The sequence below is a fragment of the Myotis daubentonii genome, chromosome 4 (genome assembly GCF_963259705.1).
Source record: "Myotis daubentonii chromosome 4, mMyoDau2.1, whole genome shotgun sequence".
Classification (NCBI taxonomy): Eukaryota; Metazoa; Chordata; class Mammalia; order Chiroptera; family Vespertilionidae; genus Myotis; species Myotis daubentonii.
Window position 1 is genome coordinate 5,789,795 of NC_081843.1, and position 27,142 is coordinate 5,816,936.

Here is a 27,142-nt window from a genome sequence, read left to right on the forward strand (position 1 = left end):
GTAACTTGTAACCTCCCTTTGTCCGGACCCCTTGGGGCACAACCTAATGTGCTGGGCGCCAGGACAGAGACCACACATTCCTTCGTTGTTATCGTGTTAATTGTTCCTGCTTAGCATGTGTCTATCATTTTACCTTTTATCCAATCCCAGGAGTTCCGTACCCCTCCCCCCCCCCACTTTCCTTCCTCCCGCCCCTCTAGTCTATCACCAATAGATTTCATGTAACCCACCTCCCTCCCTCCTTTGATTGCAATGTGTAAATATAGATGTAACCCGCCATTCTCCAGAGTATTGTCTCAATTCGTTGAGGCTCTGCTTCCTGGCATATGTGGACAATTTGGCTCAAATAAATTCACTAATTTTTTTTTTACAGGTTTCAATGTTTTTTTACGTTAACAGGTTGAACTCTTCAATGGAACCTAAAGCAAAATTCTCCCGCTTAAAACCCGAGTTTGTAAGTGCCGCATGCTGCGTTTCAGGACACGTGGCCCACTCACCCATCCTGGGTTGGGAGCCTCCCTGCCCCAACCCCAGGCCATAATGCCCCGGTGACCTGCCCCCGTTTATAGGGAAACCCGATGCTGTGCACTCAGCGTGCAGCTGCTCCCCCAAACCCGCCACGGCCTGCTGAGGGGGCGCGGCAGCGGCTGCGGGGGGAGTGCGACCCCCTGCGGCCACACGAGGCAGGACATCCTCCGCAGGGAGTCCCGCCCCGCGGTCGGGAGCTGGAGATTCCAGAACAGAACAGGGAAGAGCAAAGCTGTGAGGGGCGAGCGGCCCAGGGGAAACGGCCCTTTGGCCGGCGTTTCCTCCCATCAGAGGGCGGCAGGAGGGAGAACAGGACATGCGGAAGGGCCGCTGGCCTGGAGGAGAGTGCGGTGTTGTCCGGAGCCAGGTGGAGTTACCCGAGGAGACACGGATGCTACTCCTTGACGGTGCAAGTCAAAAGGACGGATGTGACTTTTTGTTTTAAAAATTGACAGAGTAGCTGCATGCATCCTTCTGCAACTTATTTTCTTCACTTAACAGTACAATTTTAAGGCATTTTGTATATATCAGCGTGGTACCGATATCTGTTTAATTTCCGAGCTTAATGAACACCAAAAAATGCAGTTTGGCAAGGGGGAGAAAGAGGAGTATGGCTTGAAGGGCATCGTGTAATAAATTTATTGTATTTTGTTACATTTTCACTTTTCTCTTAATTCCAACTGTATGCAATATAATCAACTGCTGTTCCAGAAATAAAATTTAAACATAAAAATATAAATTCTGCTTCTTAAAAGTGCATCACCTTGAAGAATAAGACACACAAATAAATAACAGAAGTCAGTGGCACATCGCATGCACTTGCTCTAAAATAACTGAAAAGGTCTGACACACTTCTCCGCCCCCGGAAGCCCCCACTTCCCGCGACGGCAGGGCCACAGGAACTCGGCCCTGAGCGCGCGTGGAGGATGCCGAGCCGCCCGAGTCTGTGACGGCAGCTCCCAGGACAGCAGCCCGGGTGCAGCCCGAGCGTGTCCCGTGAGAAACCAGCGCTGAGGGCCGGAGTTCAGTTTTAACCAGAGGTGAGGCAGAGTAGCACCTGGGGGACTCCCATCACCTTCCTCCACGGAGCCGGCCTCACCGCTCCGCCTCGCCCAGGACCCGCCAGCCTGCGGCTTGCTATCTGTGCCTTGAAACGCCAACTCCAGGGGAACTAAGAGTCTCTTTCTCGCGGGTGGCAATGGTGAGATGACCACCCGAGGCGCATGGGGACTCTCTGAAGTCCTTGGCACGCACTCAGCTCACCAGATTAACTCCATCCCACTGGCCTCCACCGTAATGTATGCAGCCAAACTTTTGGATGAGCATTATCTGATTTATTAAAATTATATGAAAAAATACCAATGAGGGTTACAAAAAAAAAGATTCCAAATAAAAATGCTTCACATTCATTTTTAAATTTAAAAATACTTCCTGAAATTACATTCTAGACAAGTAGAGAATGAGCTAAACAAGGAATTTGGGGGCAGCCTAGTGTTTGCTATTATAATTATTACAAAGAAACCAACCATCATTCTATCAAAATCTGGGGCTCTGCCCTGGCTCTGGGCAGGGCTCCTCAACTCCGCACTTCAGACACACCTGGAGCTTTAATCCACGTGTGCCGACCTGAGCCGACCACACTGACTACAGAGTGTGCGAGGGGGCGGGGCCTGGGTGCTTCAAAGTTCCCTAGACAAGTCTCACTAACACTGGTGTCCAGATCGCAGAAGAGGCTCCGTGGAATCGGGGACATCTGTGTGAGGGGAAGGAGCCTCCCTCGTCTATCATGGATCTCTCCCCCAAACTGGGAAACACCAGGTTAAAACAAACGTGAGATGGATCTACACCCTAACCCACCCTCCGAAGCCACCATAATCCCACGAGCTTACTCTTCATGTGACCAATGGTTGGGGAGCTCAAAGTTCTCTGTAATAGTAGCTCTAAGTCTCTAAAAAAGCATTTAAAATCGTTAGCACTACTAGGAGCCACGTCCTCTCCTTGTGACCACGATAGAACCCTAGAAGATATAAACAATTAAAATCTATAGAAAATGGCAGGTTATTTTTAGAACATCCCTATACTTTACGAAAGTCTTCAAGCTAAATACAGTATATAAACCAGTGTTCAACATCCCCACCCACTCCTGCTTGCAAATACTTACTTTACACAGTCTCACCAATGATCAAAAAAGTTGGCTGAGGGAAACATGTGCAAAGCAGAGACCACATCCGTGCTCTTCTACACTTAGACCACATTTAATAATTACAAATTCGAAAATAGAGCTCCATAACCTAAGAGTTGCCTTTAAAAAAGCGTATTTAGTGTAGTGGACGTTGCTTAGGAGATGCTTTGCATAGGTAGTGAGAGCATGCTTCTGGGGGAGCTGCAGGCCATGCAGAGCGGTCCTGTGTCCGGGGTGAAGCATGGCTGCTCAGGCTCCCCGTGCAGCTGCAAGACACACCTCTGGGCGCTGAGCCGAAGGCAATGCGGCTGACTACTCAACCAAAATAAAAACACAGCGTTTACCCCAAAATACTCCTGCAGGTTTGGCAACAATGCACCCTTTAGGAACTTAGCCTGCACAGTAACAGCTCCCTTTTGTGTTTGTGGTTAGGACACAGGCACTGGTTAGTCAGCAAATTTTGCTCTGGTCAATCCCAAATGATACAAAGTTCAACCCACCTCACAGAATATGTGTTTTATAGAAACTGTGCTTGTCATTTGCAGATTATGTCAAAATTCCAACCAGAAACACTAATTATCTTTGCATCCAACAATTACAACTTCAGGAAACTAACTTCAGCTGACCAGTAATTTTATCAGAATGAAAGGTAACATCAGATGTCAATCTATTGAAAAACATGTTTATTTGATGTGAATGAGTTTTGCTCACAGCTCTCCTCTGCTCCATTTTCCTGAAGGCAGCCACTGCCGTCCTTCACATGCTGCTCCTGTTTCTCATGATAGCTAGAGGGATGACAATTTTTCTCTCAAATGCCCCCCGCCCCCCCGCAAATCCCCACATCCATCTCCTGCCAGCATGGATGACCACCTTTTCAAGCCCTAAGTATAGAAACAGCGTAGTCTGGAAAAGTGGACGGAGAGGAAAGCGCCTCCGGAGGTGAAGAAGGACACTTTTGGTTTCCAGGACACACATGCTCAAGAGGACTTGGCCGAATCAGCAGAACCCGTTGGCTCCGTCACTCCACTTAGGGCGCCTTTGGCACCCGGTCCATCAGCTGCACTCCCAGGGCTCCTCGGCCACAGCCAACTCCCAAAGCCTGCAGCTGGCCTTCACTCGCAGAGCAGGCCCTCAACCAATGCGTCAGAATGAACAAACGAATGAATAAATGATGAAAGAATGATTACAAGAGTTGAGGGCAGCCTCAGATAATTACAATACTTTACCAAAACACAAGTGCTCCTATTGGCCCAGCGTAGTATTACCCTGTTAGGCTGCTTTTAGGGAGAGAAAATACAAAAAGGTGGGAGATGGTCTTGCATGACATGAGCCTAACAGCCTCCGTGCTCGCCCATTAGGGAGGGATTACGAAGGCAAGGCCTGGGACTGAGGGAACGCGGTAGCCTCAGTGCCTGGGGTGTTCATTGGAAAGAAATCCAGAATGAAACGTTTCTTAAGTGGACAAACATGACAGACGAACTCCATGGTTGGTGGTTATTCTGTGCCCACCAGGAAATGAGTGCTCGGATGAGGCCAGAAACCCAGGCCCACCATCCTTAGTAGGTTATTTCCAACCCCAAACGTATTGCTCATTGCACCGAACGTCACCGGGGAAAAAACAAAACCAACACCAAGTCCCTAACCTACCGAAGGCCTGAACTGAACCAAGTAACCACTCCCCACACCTCAGAGACCTGCAAACTTCTGGGCCAGACAGCCTTCTCGGCGGCTGAACGTCTGTGCCTGATGATCAGGGATGAACTTTTCACTGCTTAAGCGCAGCAATGTAATCGCTTAGAGATGCCTAGACAATGCCATAATACTTCCTGATTTTTCCATTTAAATCTGAAACAAGGACTAAATTCATAAGCATACAATTTTATAGATACTGAAATTTTATTTCTAGACCGCATGGAAAATTAAAGAAGTTTGTAGTGTGCTTTTTAGGACACTAAACCAAATGGAAAATCCATTCCTGAAGCACTCAAGAATAAAAATATTTACCACTGTGAAAATTAAACTACCTTCCATTCATGCCTAAATGATTATAGCCCCAAAAGGTGTTCATAAAACCTGTTATGTAGCCAAACTATAATTCTGACACTTTGCAGAGATGCAGATAGATTTCAAATGTGGTTTGCCGGCAAAAGGATGATGAGAGGTTCCAATAAGACAAACACTGAATTCCTGATACTGGCGCTCCCACATTTGTGATACAGAAAACCAATGCCAAACAGACCGGCTGTCCACGTGTGGTCAGAAGCGAGAACATCCCAGCAGGCGGGCATCGGCAGTCACTGCGCCGAGGAGCAGCGCTGCTCTGGAGCCATAGGACTGGGCACGGGGCAGACACGCGTGCTCAGGAAATGTCACGGAGCACTACGGCAACTTCCACAAGCCGAGGGAGTCTTAGCTATCACAAGGGTCTAAAATTCCAGCTACCCTCAACAAAAACGGCCTCCAGACTTGTGAGTTACCTGCTAATGCTCAAATTAGCAGCAAAATAAAGTTAAGTAACCTACTGGAAACATTTCCCAAGAGGTATTCATGGAAAAACAACAAAAGGCAGTGCAGAATTCACAGCCATGTGTGTGTGTGCATGTGTGTGTGGTCGCCTCACACACAGCAGGACTGAAGGGGGATTATACATGCGTCCATGCACCAGGAGTTCAGGGAGAACTTGAGAGCCTGTGAGTTTTTTGTAAGTTAGTATTTAAGAGCATATAAACATAGCATGCTGTATTTCACAGCAAAGTGACAAATGCTATTCAAATAGAATGAGAACCAAGACTCTCTTGACATTTAGAAAAAGGAGGAAAAACTAAAACTTGCCAGGATACCCCCAGAGAGCTTGGAAAACCAGTATCTTGCTTATCTGTGAGATGTCTGTGAGGTTCTCATCTAACCAGAAAATGCAACTGGCACAGACAGGGCCACACAGAACCTGCGCTGACCCCGCCGAGTTCTGGCGAGAGATTCAATCTTAAGCACGAAGAAGGAAGTGAATTGCTGAAGAGCAGTCACACTGAGCCCGACAGGCAGTATCAGAAACGTGTATGTAATACTTTGTTACACGTCGCTTCACCTACCACTGACTTCTGGCCTTAGCAACTTCTTTCCTCGTCATGACTTACCAGAGTGTGGAGACGCGGGCATGGAGCTTTCAACGTCCAACACAGAAAAAGCAACACCAGAGGGAAATGGGAGAGATTCATGTGTGCCGTTGAGAATTCTTTTTCTTTTCCCAGGAATCTTTAAAAGATTCCTCTACTGCTCTACTACTTTTCAAACTCCCAATGGCCTTCACTAGCAAATGCAGGAGGGAAAACCGTAACTACGAGTGACTGGCTTTACCCGATCTGCCACATCTTGGGACCCACATCTCTGCCGATAGGAAAGTAGCGAACGACTGCTTCCACCTCTGAAACTGTCCGTGTGTGGCAGGAGGACTGACAGTCACTGACAGGCCACCTCTCTCTAACCCTCTTACAGATACACATCCTCCCTAACCTGGCTGAGTATATATACCTGAGAAACATTAGTGTTAAAATATTGCCCTTTACAAAGACTGGTAGATGGGGCCAAAGTGCAGGAAGCAACCGTTTTCTCTCGGTTTGTCTCTGTTAGTGTCACAGTTTTTAGAACTCCTGGTGCCACATGACAGTCCCCGTGAGGACAAGTCCTGCTCAGCTGAACCCCAGGTCAAATAACTCATCCTTCTGCAGAGCAGCTTGACTGGTCCCAGGTTCCAAACCCTAGTGTCCAACGAGTCATTAGAGTTCTCTAAAGAAATTTGTACAACTGCTACAGGGACTGTCCAGGGAATCATCTGTGATTTTTCCAGTTAGCTCGGTATTGATGCTTTGCCTATGGCTGTTATTTGGTTCAATGGCAGAATAAGGCGACGCTTTTAACAATTTGCAATTGAAATACACACACACACACACACACACACGCACGCACTCATACACGCACGCAAGCACACACATCAGGCACATGACCCAAAAAATACAAAAGCATAGAGGGCTTTGGTGGGAGGGGAGGGTTCTAAATAAATAAACGTGTCGCAGGTCGCACTGGAGCGCAGCGGCGTCATTGAGGTTTCGGAGGCCGTGCAGAGGCTGGCATGCTCGAAGGTAACCTTTGGGAGGACTTCTCGGCGGACTGCCTGCCACCAGGAGATGCGGGTGCTCCGCAGTCTAGCGGGGAAGACTTGGATCTGCGACTGGACAGCAGGGAATGTCTAGCAGAAGCAGGGTCCTTGGAGGCAAGCTGCTCTTTCCCAACGGAACTGGCATTTGGCTGCTGGGAGGCTGGAGGCCGGTGCCCCTTCTCCGCCTTGTCCTCCCCGGCGTTCTTACAGGCCGACCTGACGGAGCTCCCACCTGCCTTCTTGGAGAGCAAGGGCGTCTTGCCGAGGTCAGTGGACCGCCGCGTCTCCTTCTGCCTCAAGGCGGACTTGAAGAAGGACAGCCCCTTCTCATCCGACTTGCTGTCCCGCTTCAGACCAGCCTTCACACTCGCGTTGGGGGAGCGCAGGCTGGCCATGGAGGAGCTCCTGACCTGCTTCCCGTCCCCCCGGCCCTCCCCCGCCCTGGCCTGGCTCCCCCGAGGGGAGTTGGGCTTGGAGCTGGAGGGGACCCCGGCTCGGTCAGAAACCAGGCTTTGTCTGGAGCCCTCACCACTTAGGCTCCGCTCCGCAGTCCTGCCCTTCCCTGGTGGGCAGGGGCCCCTGGCGGCAGGGCCCGAGGCCTTTTTGGCAGGGGTGGAGGAAGCAGTGCACGTGAGGGAAGAAGCTGCCTTCGGCTTCTGGGGCGAAGGAGAGGCCACCGAGTCCTGGGCTCTGGGGGAGGGCTCCTTCCTGGGAGGGGTGGGGGCCCCGGAAGACTCCGCTTTGCTTCGGGAGCGGGGGGGCTTCACAGACACTTTGGCAGAAACCGGAGAGGAAGGGGAGGTGCTGGACTGAGATGACCCCCGGCTCACCAAGACCGACCTCCCCTTCCGCAAGCTTCTGTCGGGCTCAGACGCGCCTTTGCAGCTGGGGGAACTCTTGGTTGTGCTCTCTGGTTTCTTTGTGAGGGAGCCTGGGTGGCTTGGGGGTTTCACCTCTTTGACAGGAGAACTATCTACAGAATCGCTCTGATCCACGTAAGCTATCTGGTTATTGTTATCAAATGGATCAGACACGGGGGGCAAGCGAGCCCCTTGTGCTGAGTGTTTGCTCTGTGTGTCTGCCACACCGGAGCTTGATCTGTGGGCGTCTGGCTCGTCTCTGCACACGCCTTCCATGACAGCCAGAGGGGCCCGGCCCACAGCCTTGTGCTCCCGTCGGCTGGGAGCGCCGCCCGGGTCCTGGGAACTGCTAGAAAGGCTCCTCAAGCTACCAAAGCAAGAGATGGAGGCCTTGTCATCCACCGCCTCCCCGATCTTCTCCAAGGTGGAGGTGGAGGCGTGAACCGGAGAGTCCCCTGAGAACCGGGAAGGAGAGCTGGAGCGCATCTGCAGCTTGGCAGACAGGGACCAAGAAGGTCTGATGCAGTTTTCATGGACGGCCAAGGGGCTGGTGACAGAAGACCTGGATGACAAGCTCTGGCGCTGGACACTCCTCACGAACGGTCGCGTCGAGAAACCTCCTGAATGCACAAAGAGAACATCATTCAGCTAAACAGCAAAGAGGCCAGTAGCACCTCCCGGGAAGGAAGGCCAGCATCTGGGACGACAGGAGCACGATGCTCAGAGCAGCACGTCTGGGCTCAATGAGTAGTCATGGGACGCCCATTTTCCTGAGCCGCTCCCTCCCTTATCTATCCAATAGGCACATTCTAATTCACGAGTCAGTCAACCACCTCTGCCTGCCTGCTCTATACCAGGGGTCAGCACAGTGTTCCTGTACAGGCCAGACAGCACCTATTTTAGGCTTTGTGGGCCCCCACCTCATGAAAGTAGCCGTGGGTGACACATCAACAAATGGGCATGACTGTGTTCCAATAAAACTTTATTTAAAATAAAGGCGGGAACTATATTTGGCCCGTGGCCTGTAGTTTGATGACTCCTGTTGTAACTCACAGGGCTACAATGAGAATTAAATAAAACCTTTAAAAAGTCCTGTGCCCAGCAAGGTACTTGGCACTCCACAGACGCTCAAGAAATGTGAACGACTGAGTCAGCTTACTCACTAAGGATATCTGGGGCTCACAGAAGGTAGTCTTTGCCCAAGGTGGCACCAATGTTAGAGGCAGAGCAAACACCAGAGCCGCAGCGTCAGCCACACGCAATGCCAATGCAGGTGCCTGTACCTGTTAACTATGAAAGCACATCCACGCAAAGGACTAAAGAGACAATACTCTGCTATCCTGAGTGACTCAGGACTTATTAAAAATATTCATAATTAGAATAATATAAATCCAAAGAGCCCAGCCAGTGTGGCTCAGTGGTTGAGCATCGACCTATGAACCAGGAGGTCATGGTTCAATTCCCAGTCAGGGCACATGCCTTGGTTACAGGCTCGATCCCCAGTGTGGGGTGTGCAGGAGGAAGCCGATCAATGGTATTTTCTCATCGATGTTCTAGCTCTCCCTTCCTCTCTAAAACCAATATATATATATATTTTTTTAAAAAAACAAAAACAATTCCAGCCCTTGGAGAAAAAAAATGGCAGCCGAATAGGCAGACATGTCCTGTGACTTGTCCCAGAGCAGATAGAAGCAACTAAATCAAATAACTTCCACCCGGAATTGGCAAACTGGACACAGCTGGTGAGACAATTCACAGCTGGGAAGGGCAGAGGCTGCCTGGAGAACGGTAGGATCGTGGGTCTGGGCTGGAGAGAGACGAGCGACCACCAGGCAGAGAGGGTCAGAAGGAAGCTGCAGGGCACCAAGTCTGCATCCCTTGGGGACAGGTGTAACATCCAACTGTGGAAGGGAGGTCCACGGGCTGCTGGCGGCTGGAGAGTCTAGGTCTAAGCCCACAGCTGCGAGAGGCTGCGCCCAGAAAGGCGGCCTGAAGAGCTGCCAGAGCCGCGGGGTGCCAGGGGGAAAGAAACTCATAGTCACGTGGTTGTTTTGCCTCTATTTTGTCTACTTTTATTCACTAAACCCAGTTCATAGGACCTTTCAATTACACTCACCGAGGCTGCTGTGCAGGTGCAGATTTGTGGGGTCTGGGGAGAGGCTGTGGAGGAGAGTGGGAGGGGAGAGGTGACAGGAATCCGGCACTGAGACTTTCCTGACCCTCCAAACCTAAGCAGCCATTTTTCTCCTGAAGAACCAGCCCTCCCAGCAGCCTCAAGACAGCCAATACAGTCACACCCAACCTACACCTTGAGCGGTACAAGCACACAGAGACTGTGAATAGCCCCACAGAGCCCTCAGGGACTGGGCTGAAGAGGGGCCTTTGAGTCCGGGAAAGCGATAAAGCACCACCCCCACCTAAAGCCCTATCAGAAGCAGCCGCTGGAGAGATTAAGATTGACAGCAGGCAGACAGGCAAAGCAGGCAGATTGGTCCTGCCTGCTCGCAGCCAAGGCTGTGGAGATAGACACAAACAGAGGAGCGGTGGATCACTTGGAACTTCAACACGGTGCTGACTACCTAACAGGAAACTGAGAACTGGTAGACAGAACAGAAGAGTGGGGTCCCCATGGGGCATTAAAACTCAGCTGAAGCGAATGACACTTCACCTTTTAATCTTTTATTAAAAATTTTTTTCATTATTTTTTGAATCTTTTATTTTTGTGTATTATTTTTTCATTCTGTTTTTATTTATTTTATCTTCTTTTTTCTTTTTTCCCCACCCTTTTCCTCACTTCTATCATTTTCCTCCCTTTTTCTCTTCTCCTGTCCCCACTTTAGTTTTTCTTTCCTTTCCTTTTACCCCTTGTTAAAAATTGATCTTTATCTGCTTTATTGCTGTATTATTGCAGTCTCTGTGGCTTACTCATATATCTAACTTCCTCTCCCCTGCTCCAAGGACATGCACTCTTCTCTTTTCTCTTTCTTCACTAGTCAATTTTTTTATGCTTTTGTTTTTCCTCTCCTCTCCTGCTCTCTTCTTCTAATTGTTTAATTAGATTCACTCACTAAACTCAAGCCTATCAGCTCTCTCCTCTATTCTCCTTTTCCAAAAATAAGTGAATAAATGAACTACAATTTTTAAAAATGTGTTTTATCTTTTAATTTTTTATTATCTTTCTTCTTATCCACTCATTCTTTCTAATGCCTCTATACTGAACCGTGGTCCTTACCATATTCATTCAATTCCTTAACCTTACTTTCTGTATATAAGCTCTGCCTGTACAGATTCTGTCCCCCCACTTTTCTGGATGTTCACTGTTTGCATTTTTTGGCTTATTTGTTTGTTTTGTGGTGTTATCTCCATATATATATATATATTTCTTTTTTATTTTATCTCTTACCTTTTTTTCTCTCCTCAATATCATTTTTCCTCTTTTCTCTTCCCTAATTCTCTATTCTCTGGTGGTCACTTTTATTGGGGTTATTGGTGTCATGAGTACATAGAAAACCCGTTAGAACAGTGGTTCTCAACCTTCCTAATGCCGCAACCCTTTAATACAGTTCCTCATGTTGTGGTGACCCCCAATTTCATTGTTACAAATTGAACATAATTAAAGCATAGTGATTAATCACAAAAACAATATGTAATTATGTATGTGTTTTCCGATGGTCTTAGGTGACCCCTGTGAAAGGGTCGTTCAACTCCCAAAGGGGTCGCGACCCACAGGTTGAGAACTGCTGCATTAGAAGAAATAATGACAGAAAATTTCCCTGATGTTGGGACGGAAAAAAAAAATCACACAAGTCCAAGAAGCACACAGAGTCCCAAACAAGATGAGCCCCAAAAGACCAACACCAAGCACATCATAATTAAATTGGCAAACATCAACGACAAAGAATCTTAAAGGCTGCCAGAGAGAGACAGAAAGTTACCTACAAGGGATCTCCCATTAGACTATCAACTGATTTCTCAACAGAAACACATCAGGCCAGAAGGGAATGGAATGAAATATACAAAATCATGCAAAGCAAGGGACTGAATCCAAGAATACTATACCCAGCAAGGCTATCATTCAAAATTGAAGGTGAAATCAGGAGCTTCACAGCCAAAAAAAAAGGCTAAGGGAGTTAATTACCACCAAGCCAGCAATGCAAGGAATACTAAAGGGACTTCTGTAAAAAAAAAAGAAATAGAAAGGGAAGAAGGAACATAGTCACAAAGAATAAAAATGGCAACAAACAAGTACCTATCAATAATTACCTTAAACGTAAATAGATTAAATGCTCCAATCAAAAGACACAGGGTAGCTGAAGGTAGGCCACTTCATAATACTGAAGGGAGCAATCCAACAAGAAGATATAACTCTGGTAAACATATATGCAGAAGCACCCAAATACATTTAAAAAAATTCTGGAAGATATCAAGGGAGAGATTGACAGCAATATAATCATAGTAGGGTACTTTAGTACCCCACTAATGCCACTGGGTAAATCCTCTAAACAAAAAATCAGCAAAGAAACAGCAATCCTAAATAATTCACTAGATTAGATGGAATTAATTGACATCTTCAGAACATTTCACCCCAAAGGTACAGAATATACAGTCTTCTCAAGTGCACACGGGACACTTTCAAAGATAGACCACATATTGGGACATAGGCAAAGTCTCTTTAAATTCAAGAAGACAGAAATCATATCAAGCATCTTCTCAGATCACAGTGTTATGCATAAAATTAGAAATCAACTACAATAAAAACAATGTAAAAAAATCAAACACTTGGAGGCTAAATAGCATGCTATTAAACAATGATTGGGTTACCAAAGAACTCAAAGAAAAAATAAAAAGTATTCTGGAAACAAAACACAATGAAAACACAATAATCCAAAATCTATGTATGGGACACAGTGAAAGCAGTCCTGAGAGGGAAGTTCATAGCTCTACAGGCCTACCTCAAAAAAGAAAAGAAAAAAAAAGGAAAAGAAAAGAAAAGAAAAAGAGAAGAGAAGGAAGAGAAGAGAAGAGAAGAGAAGAGAAGAGAAGAGAAGAGAAGAGAAGAGACAAGAAAAGGAACAAAAGAAAAGGAAAGAAAGGAAAAAAAGAAAAAGAAAAATGGTGATAAATTATCTAATCCTACAACTTAAAGAATTAGAAAGAGAGCAACAAGAAAAGCCTAGAGTAAACGGAAGGAAATAATAAAGATCAGAGTGAAAATGACATAGAGACAAAAAAAAATACAAAAAAGTAATAAAGAGTTGGTTCTTTGAACAGATAAACAAGATTGGTGAACCTCTAGCCAGGCTCACCGAGAAACAAAGAGGACCCAATAAGCCAGTGGTTCTAAACCTTCTGGCCCTTTAAATATAGTTCCTCATGTTGTGACCCAACCATAAAATTATTTTCATTGCTACTTCATAACTGTAATGTTGCTACTGTTATGAATCATAATGTAAATATCTGATATGCAGGATGGTCTTAGGCGACCCCTGTGAAAGGGTCGTTTGACTGCCAAAGGGGTCGCGACCCACAGGTTGAGAACTGCTGCAATAAACAAAATCAGAAATGAAAGAGGTGATGTTAACAACTGACCCCACACACAGAAGGCCGAGAGACATATGAAAACATGCTCAAAGTCACTAATCATCCGAGAGATGCAAATCAAAACAACAATGAGGTACCATCTCACACCTGTCAGAATGGCTATCATCAACAAATCAACAAACAACAAGTGCTGGAGAGGATGTGGAGAAAAAGGAACCCTCGTGCACTGCTGGTGAGAATGCAGACTGGTGCAGCCATTGTGGAAAACAGTATGGAGATTCCTCAAAAAATCAAAAATGGAACTCCCATTCAACCCAGTAATCCGACTTCTGGAAATATATCCAAAGAAATCAGAAACACCAACCAGAAAGGAAATATGCACCCCTATGTTCATAGAAGCACAATTTACAACAGCTAAGATTTGGAAACAGCCTAAGTGCCCATCAGCAGATGAGTGGATTAGAAAACTGTGGTACATCTACACAAAGGAATACTACACTACTGTAAAAAAGAAGGAACTCTTACTATTTACAACAGCATGGATGGACCTGGAGAGCATTATGCTAAGCGAAATAAGCCAGTCAGAGAAACACAAATATCACATGATCTCACTCATTTGTGGAATATAATGAACAACATAAACAGATGAACAAAATTAGGTCCAGAGAACATAGAAGCATCGGCCAGACCATTCAACCTCAGAGGAAAGGCTGGGGGGGGGGGGGGGGCATGGTAATAGATCAACCAAAGAACTTGTATGCATGCATGTAAGCTTAACCCATGGATACAGACAGTAGGAGGGTGAGGGCATGTGCTGAGGGGTGGGAATGGCTGGGGAGAGGTCAATGGGGGGAAAAAGAAGACATATGTAATACTCTAAACAATAATTAAAAAAAAAACTTCCAAAGAAAATACAGTGGGGCCTTGACTTACGAGTGTCCCAACTAACGAGTTTTTTGAGATACCAACTGTCTCTTGGCTGATTTTTTGCATTGAGTTGATAAAGTAATTTGAGTTAACGAGCTCCTTAACGAGCTTGGTCTCGGAACGAATTAAACTCGTAAGTCAAGGCCCCACTGTATTGTAAATCAACTCCTATACACACATGCTAACGGTAGCAGGGGAATATGTCAGAGTCTGCCTGAGAAGATCCTAGGGCCAGGCCCTGTCCTGTGGGCACCACCAGCACCCCTGGGAGATGATGACACTTAAGAGGGCACCGATTCTCCAACCACTGGTTAAAAACAGGTCGGGAAACCACTTTTAGGCCTACGGTTAAAACGACAATGAATTCTAAGGTGAAAGGCTGTGCTGGAAATAACCTCTACCTTAATAAGTGAAGATTTATTGGTCAGTTTTTCAAATAATGTCAGGAGCTAGATAGGAGCTTAGCAGCCATAGCCCAGTACTCTTACTATATAAGCCGAGAAGCAACAAGCCCAAGCTGGGGGAGCTGATGCTAGGGGCACATCCCCCAGGCTGGCACATCCTCCTAGCCCCTGCCTTGGCCTCCACCTCCCATTCTCAGAAGACCCGTCACCACTAGAAGCATGTTATAGCTATCACAATGCTGGCGCAGAATGAGGCTTGTTGGAAGGAAGGTGAGTCAGCGTCTCATTAAGAAGCTGAGCTCGCCCTAACTGGTTTGGCTCAGTGGATAGAGCGTCGGCCTGCGGGCTGAAGGGTCCTGGGTTCGATTCTGGGCAAGGGCATGTACCTTGGTTGTGGGCACATCCCCAGTAGGGGGTGTGCAGGAGGCAGCTGATCAATGTTTCTAACTCTCTATCCCTCTCCCTTCCTCTCTGTAAAAAATCAATAAAATATATTTTTTGAAAAAGAAAAAGAAGCTGAGCTCACTGTCTCCCCTTTCCCAGCTCTCGCAGTGCTGGCTGCCTTGGTCCCACCCACCTGGTCCCTGATGGAACTAAGCCTTGCGTGCGGCCACTACTCAACTGGTAAGTGAAGGTAAAAAAGAGTTCCATTTTTATCAGATTTCCAAAGTTTTTATGTTGTGCTTATCTTCAGAATTCCCCAAAACTACTACGCAGAGGCACCAGTTTCTGTACTAAACACTTCTGAAAAAGAACGCGCCAGATTCCTCTGAGGGAAACCGCGTGGCAGGGAGGGAAGACGCTGGGCGGGCGGGAGCTCCCTGCCAGGCCCCGCACAGGCGCGCTGCACTGAGTCCCCTCACAGCTGCCTGGAACATTTAAAAAGCACTTTGAAAATATGTATTCATTATTGTACAGAGTCAAGGCTCCACTCCAGACCTTCAGAGTCGAAAATGATGAAAGAGAAGAAGGAATTGCTAGGTCAGAGAGGAGACGACAAGCCCTGTGCACAGCAGACGTCACTGACGACTGGACACTGGGTGGCACCACCCCACAGCCTTCTTGGGCTTGGTTCCTAAACAGGAGGGATCCTGTGCTGTCCGTGCGTTGCCTCTTGGAAGTCTGTCACCAAAACACAAAACACACACTCACCATCGTCTTCACTCCTCTCCCCCGTCATCTCCACGGACTCAGACAGCGAGGCCAGGGAGGTTCGTCGGGAGGAAGCTGCCGAGGTGGCGCTGGCGGGCTTGCTCCCCGGCAGCCGGCTCACCCAGTGCTCGCACAGGGAGGAGCTCGTGGAGCCTGCGGAGAAGGGAGGGCACCGAGGTCAGCCAGGGCCCGGGCCTGCACAGCACACGTGACCTGAGCACTGCAGGTGGGCACGAGCTGCCAGATCCCAGTGTGCCTCCCAACAGCCCCTGCCAAGACGAAAGGCCGGAGAGCAGGCTCCGTGCGTCTGTAGTGATAACATGAGGACAGGATGGACCATTTACAATGCACATCCAAGTCGTAAGGGCTGGCAATAGAACAGGCTATAGACAATCGCTCACGTTCATTCCTTCTACACACTCTGACACACAGGAAGGAGAGGGAGCAGCTGTGCTTTTATTTCCTCCACCTCACTGTTTGTTGACTTTTAAAATCATTTTCACAATATTAATATACAAACACAAAAGCACAGAGCTCGATGTCGATCTGTCCTGTGTCTGAGGAAAGCCCTTAAATACATAAGAGCAACAGCAACTGCTCTTAACACATTTCGTACCGCTCAAGAGTTTTCTCGTGTTTCACGCGCCATCTGTTAAGGACCGCTTACGAGTGTTCTCCATTTTCACGCCCATGGAAAAAGGAGCGAATCTAGATACTTATGTAAATTTTGTTTGGTCTCTCTTCATAGAGGAAAATGTTTTACACAGTACCATACGTTAAAAAAGTACTAGGAACTTTAATTGTTTGTTTTTGTAAATAAAAATGTTATAATTATTGAAAAACAACACCTAAAGGGCATTATGATTTAAATAACGTGCAGTTTGCCCAAAAACGGGCGGTCGTTGGCGTATGTCTTAGAGATTTCTATGCAGTACGCAATGTGTTGAGAACATGAAGCAGCATGAGGGTCTCGAGGAGCCCCCACGAGGGTGTCATTTCTGAGCACACCCCAGGCTCTAGAAGCACCGAGGACAGGCCTCAGCACTGGGAGCCCCAATTCTGTTAACGAGTGAGTGGCAGACAGAGGGGTACACTGGGGGGTGGGGTCTGACTCCAGCAGGGGCCACTGCTCCAGGGAGGCCTCCTTTTAGCAGCTTCTAACTTAGCCCTTGCCAGTCTCAGGGGGAGCAGGGGTCAACAACCCCTAACCTGACCACATTCCCACACCCCAGTCCCGGCTTACTCTCTTAAACTCAAACCCTGCACTAAGCAGCACCCGCCCCTTGTTTAGATTGTGTGCATTTATTAAAACAAATGGCTAGACCCCATCACACTCAACTCAAGCCACCTATACTATTACCTTAGCCTTCAATTCTTCCCTAATAGAACAGGTCAACCTTGCTGGGGGGAGGGGCTGTTTCTAACAGCGTTTAACCCTTTACAAAAGGCTTTAAGGTGGAGCTGCCTAACCTGATGCATCCAAGGACCCCAAGAGGCACGCAGTGTTATTGCACCAGGATCAGAGGATCAGTATGTGCCTGGGACAGGACATGCCCCGAGGTAACCCAACCAACACGTGGCAAAGCCAAGTCCCCGTCCTCCTTCCAAACCTCTCGTTCCCTCTGCTTCCAGAGTGCATGCCATGCTGCCCATAGCTCATTTACCCCACGAGTGACCCTCCCCAGCACTCATTCCCCTCCCTGTGAACTCTGCTGGTTCACAGCTGCTTGCACACGCCACCCCATTTCCTTAACTGCAATCATTTTGGTTTCAAGATTAAATGTAAATGTGAGGACTGAGAGAGGCATGACACCTTCTGGGAATTTCTCTGGACATTAATGACAATCTTCTGTTCTGGGAAAAACTGCCCAAGAATAGGGTTGGCCTTACCTGCCACCGAGCTGTTGGCCGACCATGACGGTATTGCTGTCCTCCGCTGATAGAAGAGGATGTAGGCCGTCTGTGTGCAGACCTCATCTTCCGACAGCTGCTGCACGTCACTGTCATCAAAGCAGTACCAGAGCCCGTCCACGGAGTTCTTACAGTAGGCTGCCAAAGAGAGCCCCGTCAGCACCCGCTGCACCGGCTGGGCCACTACCCACCGAGACCGTTTCTTTGGCTCATATAATTAGCTCAAGACCTTTTAAAGGCTGCATGCAATAACAGAGAAAGAGGTGAAAAACCCAAATTCCATATCACACTCAGGCCAAATGTTTCAAAAAATTCCAGAGATAAAGTTCTTTTTAATCTTAGGAAACAAAATATGCTTATTTATTTAAAACAGTGGGTCTCAACCAGGGACAGTTCTACCCCAGGAGACATGTGCAAAGTCTGAAGGCATTCTGATTGTCCCAGCCTGGGGAAGGTGCTCCTGGCCTCCGTGGGAGGCAGGGGCGCTCACAGCACGGAACTGTCCGGCCAAACTGTCAGCAGGGCCAGGGGTGAGACCCTGAGGTAAGCATGCTGTGACAGCTGGTGTTTATCAGAGACAGAAGATAACAGAACCAGAAGTACTGTATTAGTCATAACAGCAGCTAACACTTGCTTAGAACTATGTGCCACATGCACTTAACCTATGAGACCTGCTCTACAACGATTCCCATTTGACAGAGGCTCAGAAAGATCAGCCAGCTTGCCCACGGTCATGCCGCGGGTGAAGGGCAGGGCCCAGCTCATTTCAGAATTGTCTAGTCCCCTGTCCAACCCTGCTTCCCTTGGGGGTAGCACAAACAATGTCCCAGGGAAGTCCCTTGGTAAACGGAGACCATCTGAGCTCATGGATGTATGCAGCCTTCTCTCCAGTTCTAATTCTAAGCCTGAGGTAGAAATACAGAGCATTCAAGAGCCAGCAAGAACGGACAACTCAATGTTCCTGTCAGCCTGGAAGGGTATATCAAGGGTGTGGCAAGCTTGATGCAGAGAAGTACATTCTTACCACACTTCCTACAATACCTATTTGTTGGGGTGGGATTGAAGGAGTGCCAGGATATGTAGCTGACCACTGGGGCAGACTCAGCATGGCCCCAGGGCGGGCACGCAAGCCCTGAGAGGAGGCAGTGGGAGCGACTTTCCCAAGCATGGCACCCTGAGTGATGAGGGCACCCGGTGAGAAGGGCTCCAGCAGACAGGTTCAGAAAGAGAGGAGAGTAGGAATCTGTGCTTATAGGAAGGGAAGTCATGTGCAGCTTGGACTCTGGAACCAGACAGGAGAACAATGGAGCTATAAGCAGCGAACGGGACCAGGGCAAGGGCAGTGGCCATGGCTGCTCTTCTGGAGTGGGGATGGGACTGCCAGGGGACGCCCGAGAGAAGGTGACAGGGAGACCTTGCACTGGCTTCCGTCTGTTTCCTTCAGATGGTCTGTCCCCGGCCACAGCGTGAACACCAGGGAGCACAATACTCACTAGTGAGTAAATGATGCATTTACAAAATACTTCTAGTTGCCTTCTTTCCAGCACTATTAGTGAAGTGTCCTCAGACCAGTGCTACTCAAAGTGTGGCTGGAAGACTGGTGCCAGTCCACAAGATAAACAGCAAAACTGAGAAAAGCACTGGAGAACTTTTATAGCAATCTGATACTTCCATATTTTAATTGTATTTTTGCAAAAGTATTGATTTATGAAGGACTGACTGGAAGTTTTTAAAAAGAAAAAAACAGGTTCTTCATCACAGATACTTTGAGAAGCACTGTTTCAGAATCCTTACACAGGTGAGCCATGCAGGCACCACGTAAGTCTAGCGAGATCCAGTGCAAAACAGGCATCACAGGAAGCATTCCCAATGGACACGTACATACGGGGTCCGTCCTCCGACTATGCTGAGGCACTTCACTTCGTGTTCTCTAATCCAAGGCTAACCATTTCACATACCAGACCAGCAGAGGTGTGGCCTCACGTGGGAAAGGGGAAAGGATGCAGAAAACATCCGAGCTCCTCTTAAGATAAAAAAGTTCTGGACATGGATGAGGATGACGATTCCATAAAGACGTGCCACTGAACCGTACACTCAAGAAGGTTAAAATGGTAAGTGTTGTTATGTATCCTTCATCACAATTTTAAAAACTGTTATCAGGGATTATTTTTGAGTGAGAAGCCCATGGATGATGGCACTGTTCTTTCTCCCTCTCTGTAGTGTCTAAATTTCATATGATGAACATAGATGCTTTAAAAATGAAAATGTAAATGTAGCCTTGATACAAAAAGAAAACCCTTCCAAGTCCCTTTAACGATACTAGAAAAGTGCTTCACAGTCACTCCAAACCAGGGAGGCGCTAGCACACGGGAGTGAGGGAAACCATACGTGGGGAGTGCAGACACGGTGAGCCCAGCGAGTCCTCGGGGAGTGGAGCGTGCTGCCCATCTGCACATACTACTCCCCAGTCAACCAGACGCCACTGATGGGCCCGCTCAGGACAAGGAGGGGAGTTCTGTCTGCTCTGGGACAAAGATCCGGAGGATGAAGACTGGCCTCACAGCTGGCACACTGGTACTGAAGGGGCAGCGAGGCGCTAAGGCAGAGTGACCCTGTCATAAGCAGACACGCCTGAAGGAATCATCCGCACAGACACCCGGCCCCTCGCACTGCAGACCTGTGTAGTGCCCCCCTTGCATGGTGCCATGATGATTGCACACAGCATACAGGTCATAGACGTAGTCCTCAGGGTCCCTCCCGAGTCCATAAGGTCGTCGCCATGGAGACCAATGGGATGGCAAACTCCAGCTGCTCTGGCTTCTCTTAACCACATGAGGCGTCATGTCCAGGCCAGTCAAGGGGAACTTGACCATGTTCTGAAGTTTCACACGCCTGTCTCCTTCCTGTCACAAGAAGAAAGACAAGTCCTGATGATACTTTCCTGCAAATAGGTGGTGAATGGGTTCAACGTGGAACGTGGGCTCTAGCCGCTGAAGTGGCTTGAGTTACCTGTCTGATGTTCCCCAAGACACACACAAATAGGGAAACAGACTAACTGTCTGAACTGTCTGGAGGAACAGGTTTTAAGATCACTAAACGTGGAACCAGCAATGACCTACATATAAGGGGTAATGAGACTCCCTGAGTCTCCACTTCTTACCTGATAAAGGGCTTTTAGGTTTTTGACTCACCAACAATTTCAGGTGGTTTGTCCTGATACCTCTGTCACAAGGCATGAGAGTGATGGAGTAATAACACAAGAAAGACGAAGCCGGTGCCTGGCACAGAGAGCCACTCACTGAGCAGTGCTCCCTTCTGACCCACCCCTCTAGCAGTAGCATGAAAAGTTAACACTGATTTAGCTTCATCTATTCATTTAGTTGGCAATCCTGGGTAATCTCTCTTTTCCACACATTCATAGGGAAATCCTGTGAAATCCAACTGTCAGCTGAATATTCACTGAATGTTTCCTGTGTCTGTGGGAGCTTTAAAAAATTAATCAGGCCGTAACCGGTTTGGCTCAGTGGATAGCGCGTCGGCCTGCGGACTGAAAGGTCCCAGGTTCGATTCCAGTCAAGGGCATGTACCTTGGTTGCGGGCACATCCCCAGTAGGAGGTGTGCAGAAGGCAGCTGATCGAGGTTTCTCTCTCATCGAGGTTCCTAACTCTCTAACCCTCTCCCTTCCTCTCTGTAAAAAATCAATAAAAAATATATTTTAAAAAAATTAATCTGGCCTGGCTGGCGTGGCTCAGTGGTTGAGTGTCGACCTATGAACCAGGAGGTCACAGCTCGATTCCCGGTCAGGACACATGCTGGGTTTGCGGGCTCAATGTCTAGTGGGTAATGTGCAGGAGGCAGCCGATCAATGATTCTCATCATTGATGTTTCGATCACTCTAATCCTCTCTTAAATCAATAAAAACATATTAAACTTTATTTTTAAAAAAAGATTAATTGGGTATGGATAATGGTTACCCCAAGGAGATATGGATCTATTAAGGGAAGAAATTTTTTCATAAGACAAAGGTAAGATGTGTCCTAGGTGGTCAGGAAGCTCAGGCTAATAATTTTGAACTTTGTTCTTAGTCAAGGGGAAGTACTGAGGCTTTGAGGAGGTGATGTCATCAGAGCTGTAGGTAAAGAACTGTGTAAATAGTGCATAAAACATGGTAGAAAAAGTTGTCTGAGTTAATAAATCAGTTAAGGACACTGCAGTTCAGCTGGCGTGGCTCAATTGGTTGAGCATCGGCCAATGCACCAGGAAGTTGCCCGTTTGATTCCCGGTCAGAGCACATGCCTAGGTTGCAGGCTCAATTCCTAGGCGGGGGTGTGGAGGAGGCAGCCAATTGATGCTTCTCTCTCATCAATGTTTCTATCTCCCTCTCCCTTCCTCTCTCTGAAATTAATAAAAACGTTAAAAAAAAAAAAAAGACACTGCAATTGCAACCAGCTAAAAAGTACCAAAAGTCTGAACTGGCAGGGTGACAGCAAGAATGGAGAACCCTGGCCTGGTGGCTCAGTTGGACGTCGTCTCGTGCACTGAAAGGTTGCTGGTTCAATTCCTGGTCAGGGCACATGCCCTAGCTGTGGGCTCAATCCCTGGTAGGGGGCCTGCAGGAGGCAGCCAATCGATGTTTCACTTTCACATCAATATTTCTATCTCTCTCCTTCTCCTTTCCTCTCTCTAAAAATCAATTTTAAAAATCTTTAAAAAAAAGCGGGGGGGAGCAGGAGACAGATGCAGGAAGCAAGGGAGAGGCGTAACCAAGCAGAGGAGGTGACTGCTAGGGCAAGAGAAAAGAGTCAAAGACATCCTGCGGGTACAGTTCAGGGTGCTGGGAGGGTGCCGCTGTGCCTTCAAAAGACACAGAAAGAAACTAAATTAGTCTATGTGTGTGGAAGGAAACAGAGAGGGCTGGGGTCCCAATCCTCAACAGCTCCCCACCAATGGGCGTGTGCAGTGGGAACACACAGCTGGCCCCCAAATCTGTGTGAAAGCCCCAGCCCTGGAGTCAGCAGCCCTAAGCCTCTTACCCTCTCCCGGTCTCTCCATCTCCTCTGCCACGACTGCAGCCCCAGCCATCAGCACCCCTCCCAGCACTGAGGGCTGCACTGGCCCCTTCAGATCTCCTGTCTTCATTTTTGTCACTTCCAATTCTCCACACTAAAGCCCTTTGTCAGAGTCCCACTCTGCCTGCAGGGGTCTGCGTGGACAGCCCGCCCCCCCCACGCCGTCCACCTCAGCTCGCACCTTTCTCTCCAACCTGGTGCTCCAGCCAAACCGGCTGCTGCCAGCCTCTGGCACGGCCGTACCCCCGTCAGGGGCGGGGCTCTGCACACCCTGCTCCCCTAATGCCTACCCCAATCTCAGACACAAAACTTCCTAGAGCCAGGCCTCACAGAGCCCTCTACGTTTACCTCCCGTGTAGCCCTCCTACAATGAGGGTGTGAGGACCAGCCTACCTCAGAACAGACAGCCATTCTGGAAAAACGGACTGACAGAGCAAGGTAACACAAAGCAGATCTTCCTTGTACATGTCTCTGGCTCATTTCCCCAGCTGCACCACCGCCCCGGGGAGCAGGACGCCACCCACCATGCCTTTGGGAGGAACATCACCCTCCCGCCCCCAGAAAGGAGCTCTCCTTTTTGTCTTTTTAATCCAAAGCACGCTCACAAAAACTAAAACACAGCATTTACACACCTAAAGCAAATGCTCCAGAACAAAATACAACAGCCACAGTATGAACTGAAATGTATAGGATTTAAAGGATCACAGGACACTGAACTCTGGAAAGAACACAAGGGGCAGGTGTGTGTCTGTAACACAGACAGGAGCACAGGACCCCAGAGACCCCCTCAGCCCACGTGCCACAGCCCGTCCTCACCTGCCGGAACCGCTTCAGGTGGACGATGAGCACGTCCGGCAGCGTCCACAGGCTCAGCGTGATGCTCCCCTGCTGCAGCTGCTTGCAGTGCGGGCAGCGCCAGGCGTCGTCGGGGGCCAGCTGCAAGCGAGGGGCACGACGGTGAGCGCCTCAGGCGAAGCTTCCTGAGGACACGGCTGCACTCGCTTCTCGGCCAGCGCCCGCAACTCAGCACCTCTCTGGGAACTGTACACAATGGCACCCACACACCTGCTGGCTGGGTTCTCTCACAGGCCCGATGACTGTCTAGCGCAAGGGTGGGGAACCTTTCTCTGCCAAGGGCCATTTGGATATCTGTGACATCATTCGAGGGCCACACAAAACTATCAACTTAAACATTAGCCTGCTCTATTTGGTTAACTTGCTAAATTTGGTCAAACATTTAATTAACTCACCCCTCATACCTTGGCAGGGCCAGACCAAATGATTTCGCAGGCCTTATCTGGCACGAGGGCTGGGCGTCTCCACCCCTGGTCTAGAGGATATGACCCCGAAGCATCTCAAACTCAGCGTATTCCCAAACTCATTACCTTTCCACCAACATAGTCCCCGTTCTCCTCCTTTCCTAGCTCAGCAATCACCAGGACACCCACCAAAGGCAGACCATGGGGATTATCCCAAACCCTCAAACCCTTCCCTCTTCCTCCCGCTCTATGTCCACCTAAAGTTATTCTCTCTCTGCCGCCTCTCGTCCTGTCTCCTCCTCTCTACCCTGACTAACCCCTCCTGAATTTGAAGTCCTCACTCATTCTCTTACCTGGACATCACCAACCTCCTAACGGTTCTCTCTCCCCCAGCACTGAATTGCTCAACAATCCTCTCCTTCTGCCATCAACACAATCTTTGTAAATGTCATCTACAGCTATGTGTCATCTCTGCAGGCCAGGTTTCAGGAAGGGGACATATTAGGTTCCAGGGGCTAATAGGTGAGAGATTCTTAAACCTGCTCTGGAAATCAGAACTGCATCAGATCTGGGACCACATTACAGTGAAGTAAGGAAGACCAGGGGAGTGGAAGGCCCTGCCCGAGACGGACGAGAAAGAAGCCAGGACAGATGGTGGGAATGCCTATTTTTAAGGGAAATATAAATGTCCAGAAACCACCAGAGCCTGAGGATGCAGAGGCAGAAACCAGGGAAATCGGAAGCACTCCCTTTCACGAATACCACAAAGGAGTGGTGAGGACGGAGGGCTGTGAGTACCAACCCTGCGGAGAGATCAAGTGTAGACTGAGAACTTCAAGAGCAGAATGAGGAGTGTGGCCAGACAGATGACGAGGGCTTGGGGAGGGAGAGAAAGGTGCTGGGACACTAATGTGCAGTTGGGCAGAAAGGCAGAGGAGGGCTGGCAGCCAGTGGGAAGGGAGCAGAGTGGAGGGAGTGCTTTCTCACAAGGAGAGCGTCATGTCTGCAGGAAGTCTGGGGGGGTGAGAGTGCATCAGAAGGTTAGACTGGAAGGGCCTCCTCTGTCATCTGGTAAGTCCACATTTGTGACACAGGAACAGTCGCACTCATGGCCACCCAGCCCAGTGCACGTGGTGAAGGAGCTTTAACTTCTGACACATTACAAACAATCCTTCTGTAGGAGACTAAGAATGCCCTGAAACATCTAACAGCGACGCCAGTCTCCAGAACACCTCTCTGATCCCTGCACTTATCGAGCTGTAAACTGTTACGGAGAGCTCCCGACTTGCACACCACACAGATTGCTGCTCTAGCTCCTGCAGGCACACAAGGGGGGCTCGCTCAGCAGGAAGCTGTTCCAGTTTCAGACAATTCATTACCAAGTTCTTCCCTATGTTAAGACAGAATAATTCGCTGTAATTCCAATCTTTAAGTTCTGCTTTTTAAGGTAAAATTAAGTCCACTTTCTCCTCCACAGGATGGTCCTTGAAGTGCCTGAGCCCTTCAGGCTCCTTCTTCAAAATACATTCCGCCATGTTTTGATTTCCAGGTGTGCATCCCTATCCATGCACTCGGGTTGTGCCTGGTCTGCCAGGGTCTTACCGGGGAGCATGTAAGCTGATGGAAAGAGCGGTGCCATCACTGTGAGTTCTGGACAGTGTCTCACGCAATCCTTACGACACTGCTGACCAATGTTGAGCTTGCAGGCAACCACATCCAAAGTTCCTGTCACACAGCCTCCTGCCGGCCAGCCCAGGCCACACCCTCTCCTCTCCTACGCTGCACTGTAGTTTTTGGATCCAATGACTGAACTCTTCAAGTGACCCCCATTTACGCATTCTTCCCAGTGCATGCTGACTGCATGCTCTCCATGTGCCTGGCTCCACGGTGGACACTCAGGATGACTCAAAGACCAGCACAGTCTCTCCCCTCTCTCCTCACCCTGTGCTCCAGTTACACTGGCTTCCTTTCTGTTTCTCAGCCATGCCAGTTCCTTCCTCACCCATGCCCTCCGCTTTCTTTACTTCCTTGTTTGATGGCAGAAACACTGTCTTTCTTGGTCCCAGCCAAATCCCCAGGACCTAGTGCAGTACCTAGCACACAGTATGTACTCAATAAACATTTACTGAATGAATGAATCCCTACCCTATATAATAAAAGGGTAATATGCAAATTGACCCTAACAGCAGAACAACTGGTCACTATGACGCGCACTGACCACCAGGGGCAGATACTCAACACAGGAACTGCCCCATGGTGGTCAGTGCGCTCCCACAGGGGGAGCTTTGCTCAGCCACAAGCCAGGCTCACGGCTGCAAGTGCAACGGTAGTGGTGGGAGCCTCTCCTGCCTCCTCGGCAGCACTAAGGATGTCCAACTACAGCTTAGGCCCAGGAGGAACGGGCCTAAGCTGGCAGGTGGACATCCTCCGAGGGCTCCCGGGCTGCCAGAGGGATCCCGGACTTTGAGAGGGCACAGGCCAGGCTGAGGGGACCCCTCACCCTCCCCCCGCCCCCCACTGAGTGCACAAATTTTCATGCACCGGGCCTCTAGTGAAAATATATCCTGCTAGCTTGAACTCATCCTTCCCAATCAGTGAGACGTTCTGTAGAATACCAGTGTTGCCATCTAGTAGGTCTGCTCACCTCTAAGGTTTGTGCCATTCTCAAACATCTCCCAAATCAATTTTTAAAAAAATCTAAATAGGATAAGGTGCTATAAAGAGTAGGCAATCAATAGGATGCAAAACCAATGAACTATTTTATATAAGCTCCAAACTGAAAAAAAAAGATGTCTTATGAAATCTATTATTAAAGGAACTAGCTATGGACAACTTGGGGGTGAAAAGACTCAGTGAGAAGATGGAAAACATTTCAAATATTTGAAAGATAGACAAATATTTGGCCCCAGCAATTCTTAGAGAGAACACATGTGGTCACAGTGACCTGGGGATGTAGTCCAGGCTGACCTAAGTCTCCATCAGGGACCTCCAAAGAGGAAATGGTGAGTCTCCTACATAGGCAAATGCTTCACAACCAAAGGTGTACAAATAGTGGCTGAACGAGCACGTCTCTGAAATTCAGCAGAGCCCAACCATCAGAGAGAAAGGAATGTTCAAGTCCTCTTCCACCCGAAATTGCATAACTCCCTATGTAT

General features: G+C 48.5%; 1 protein-coding gene across 2 annotated transcripts in view; it reads right to left on the minus strand.

Moving 5' to 3' along the window:
* Nucleotides 1-1,153: 1,153 nt before the first annotated feature.
* The window catches only part of USP31 (ubiquitin specific peptidase 31), a 90,879-nt gene continuing 64,890 nt past the window's right edge, over nt 1,154-27,142 (minus strand). For both annotated transcript variants that reach the window (XM_059692064.1, XM_059692063.1), the window contains 5 exons: nt 23,545-23,664; nt 20,336-20,561; nt 17,638-17,796; nt 15,748-15,900; nt 1,154-8,343 (listed from right to left, as the gene is read on the minus strand). In XM_059692064.1, coding sequence (XP_059548047.1) covers nt 6,803-8,343; nt 15,748-15,900; nt 17,638-17,796; nt 20,336-20,561; nt 23,545-23,664 — 2,199 coding nt within the window. In that variant the 3' untranslated portion in view covers nt 1,154-6,802. The remainder of the gene's footprint in view (nt 8,344-15,747; nt 15,901-17,637; nt 17,797-20,335; nt 20,562-23,544; nt 23,665-27,142) is intronic.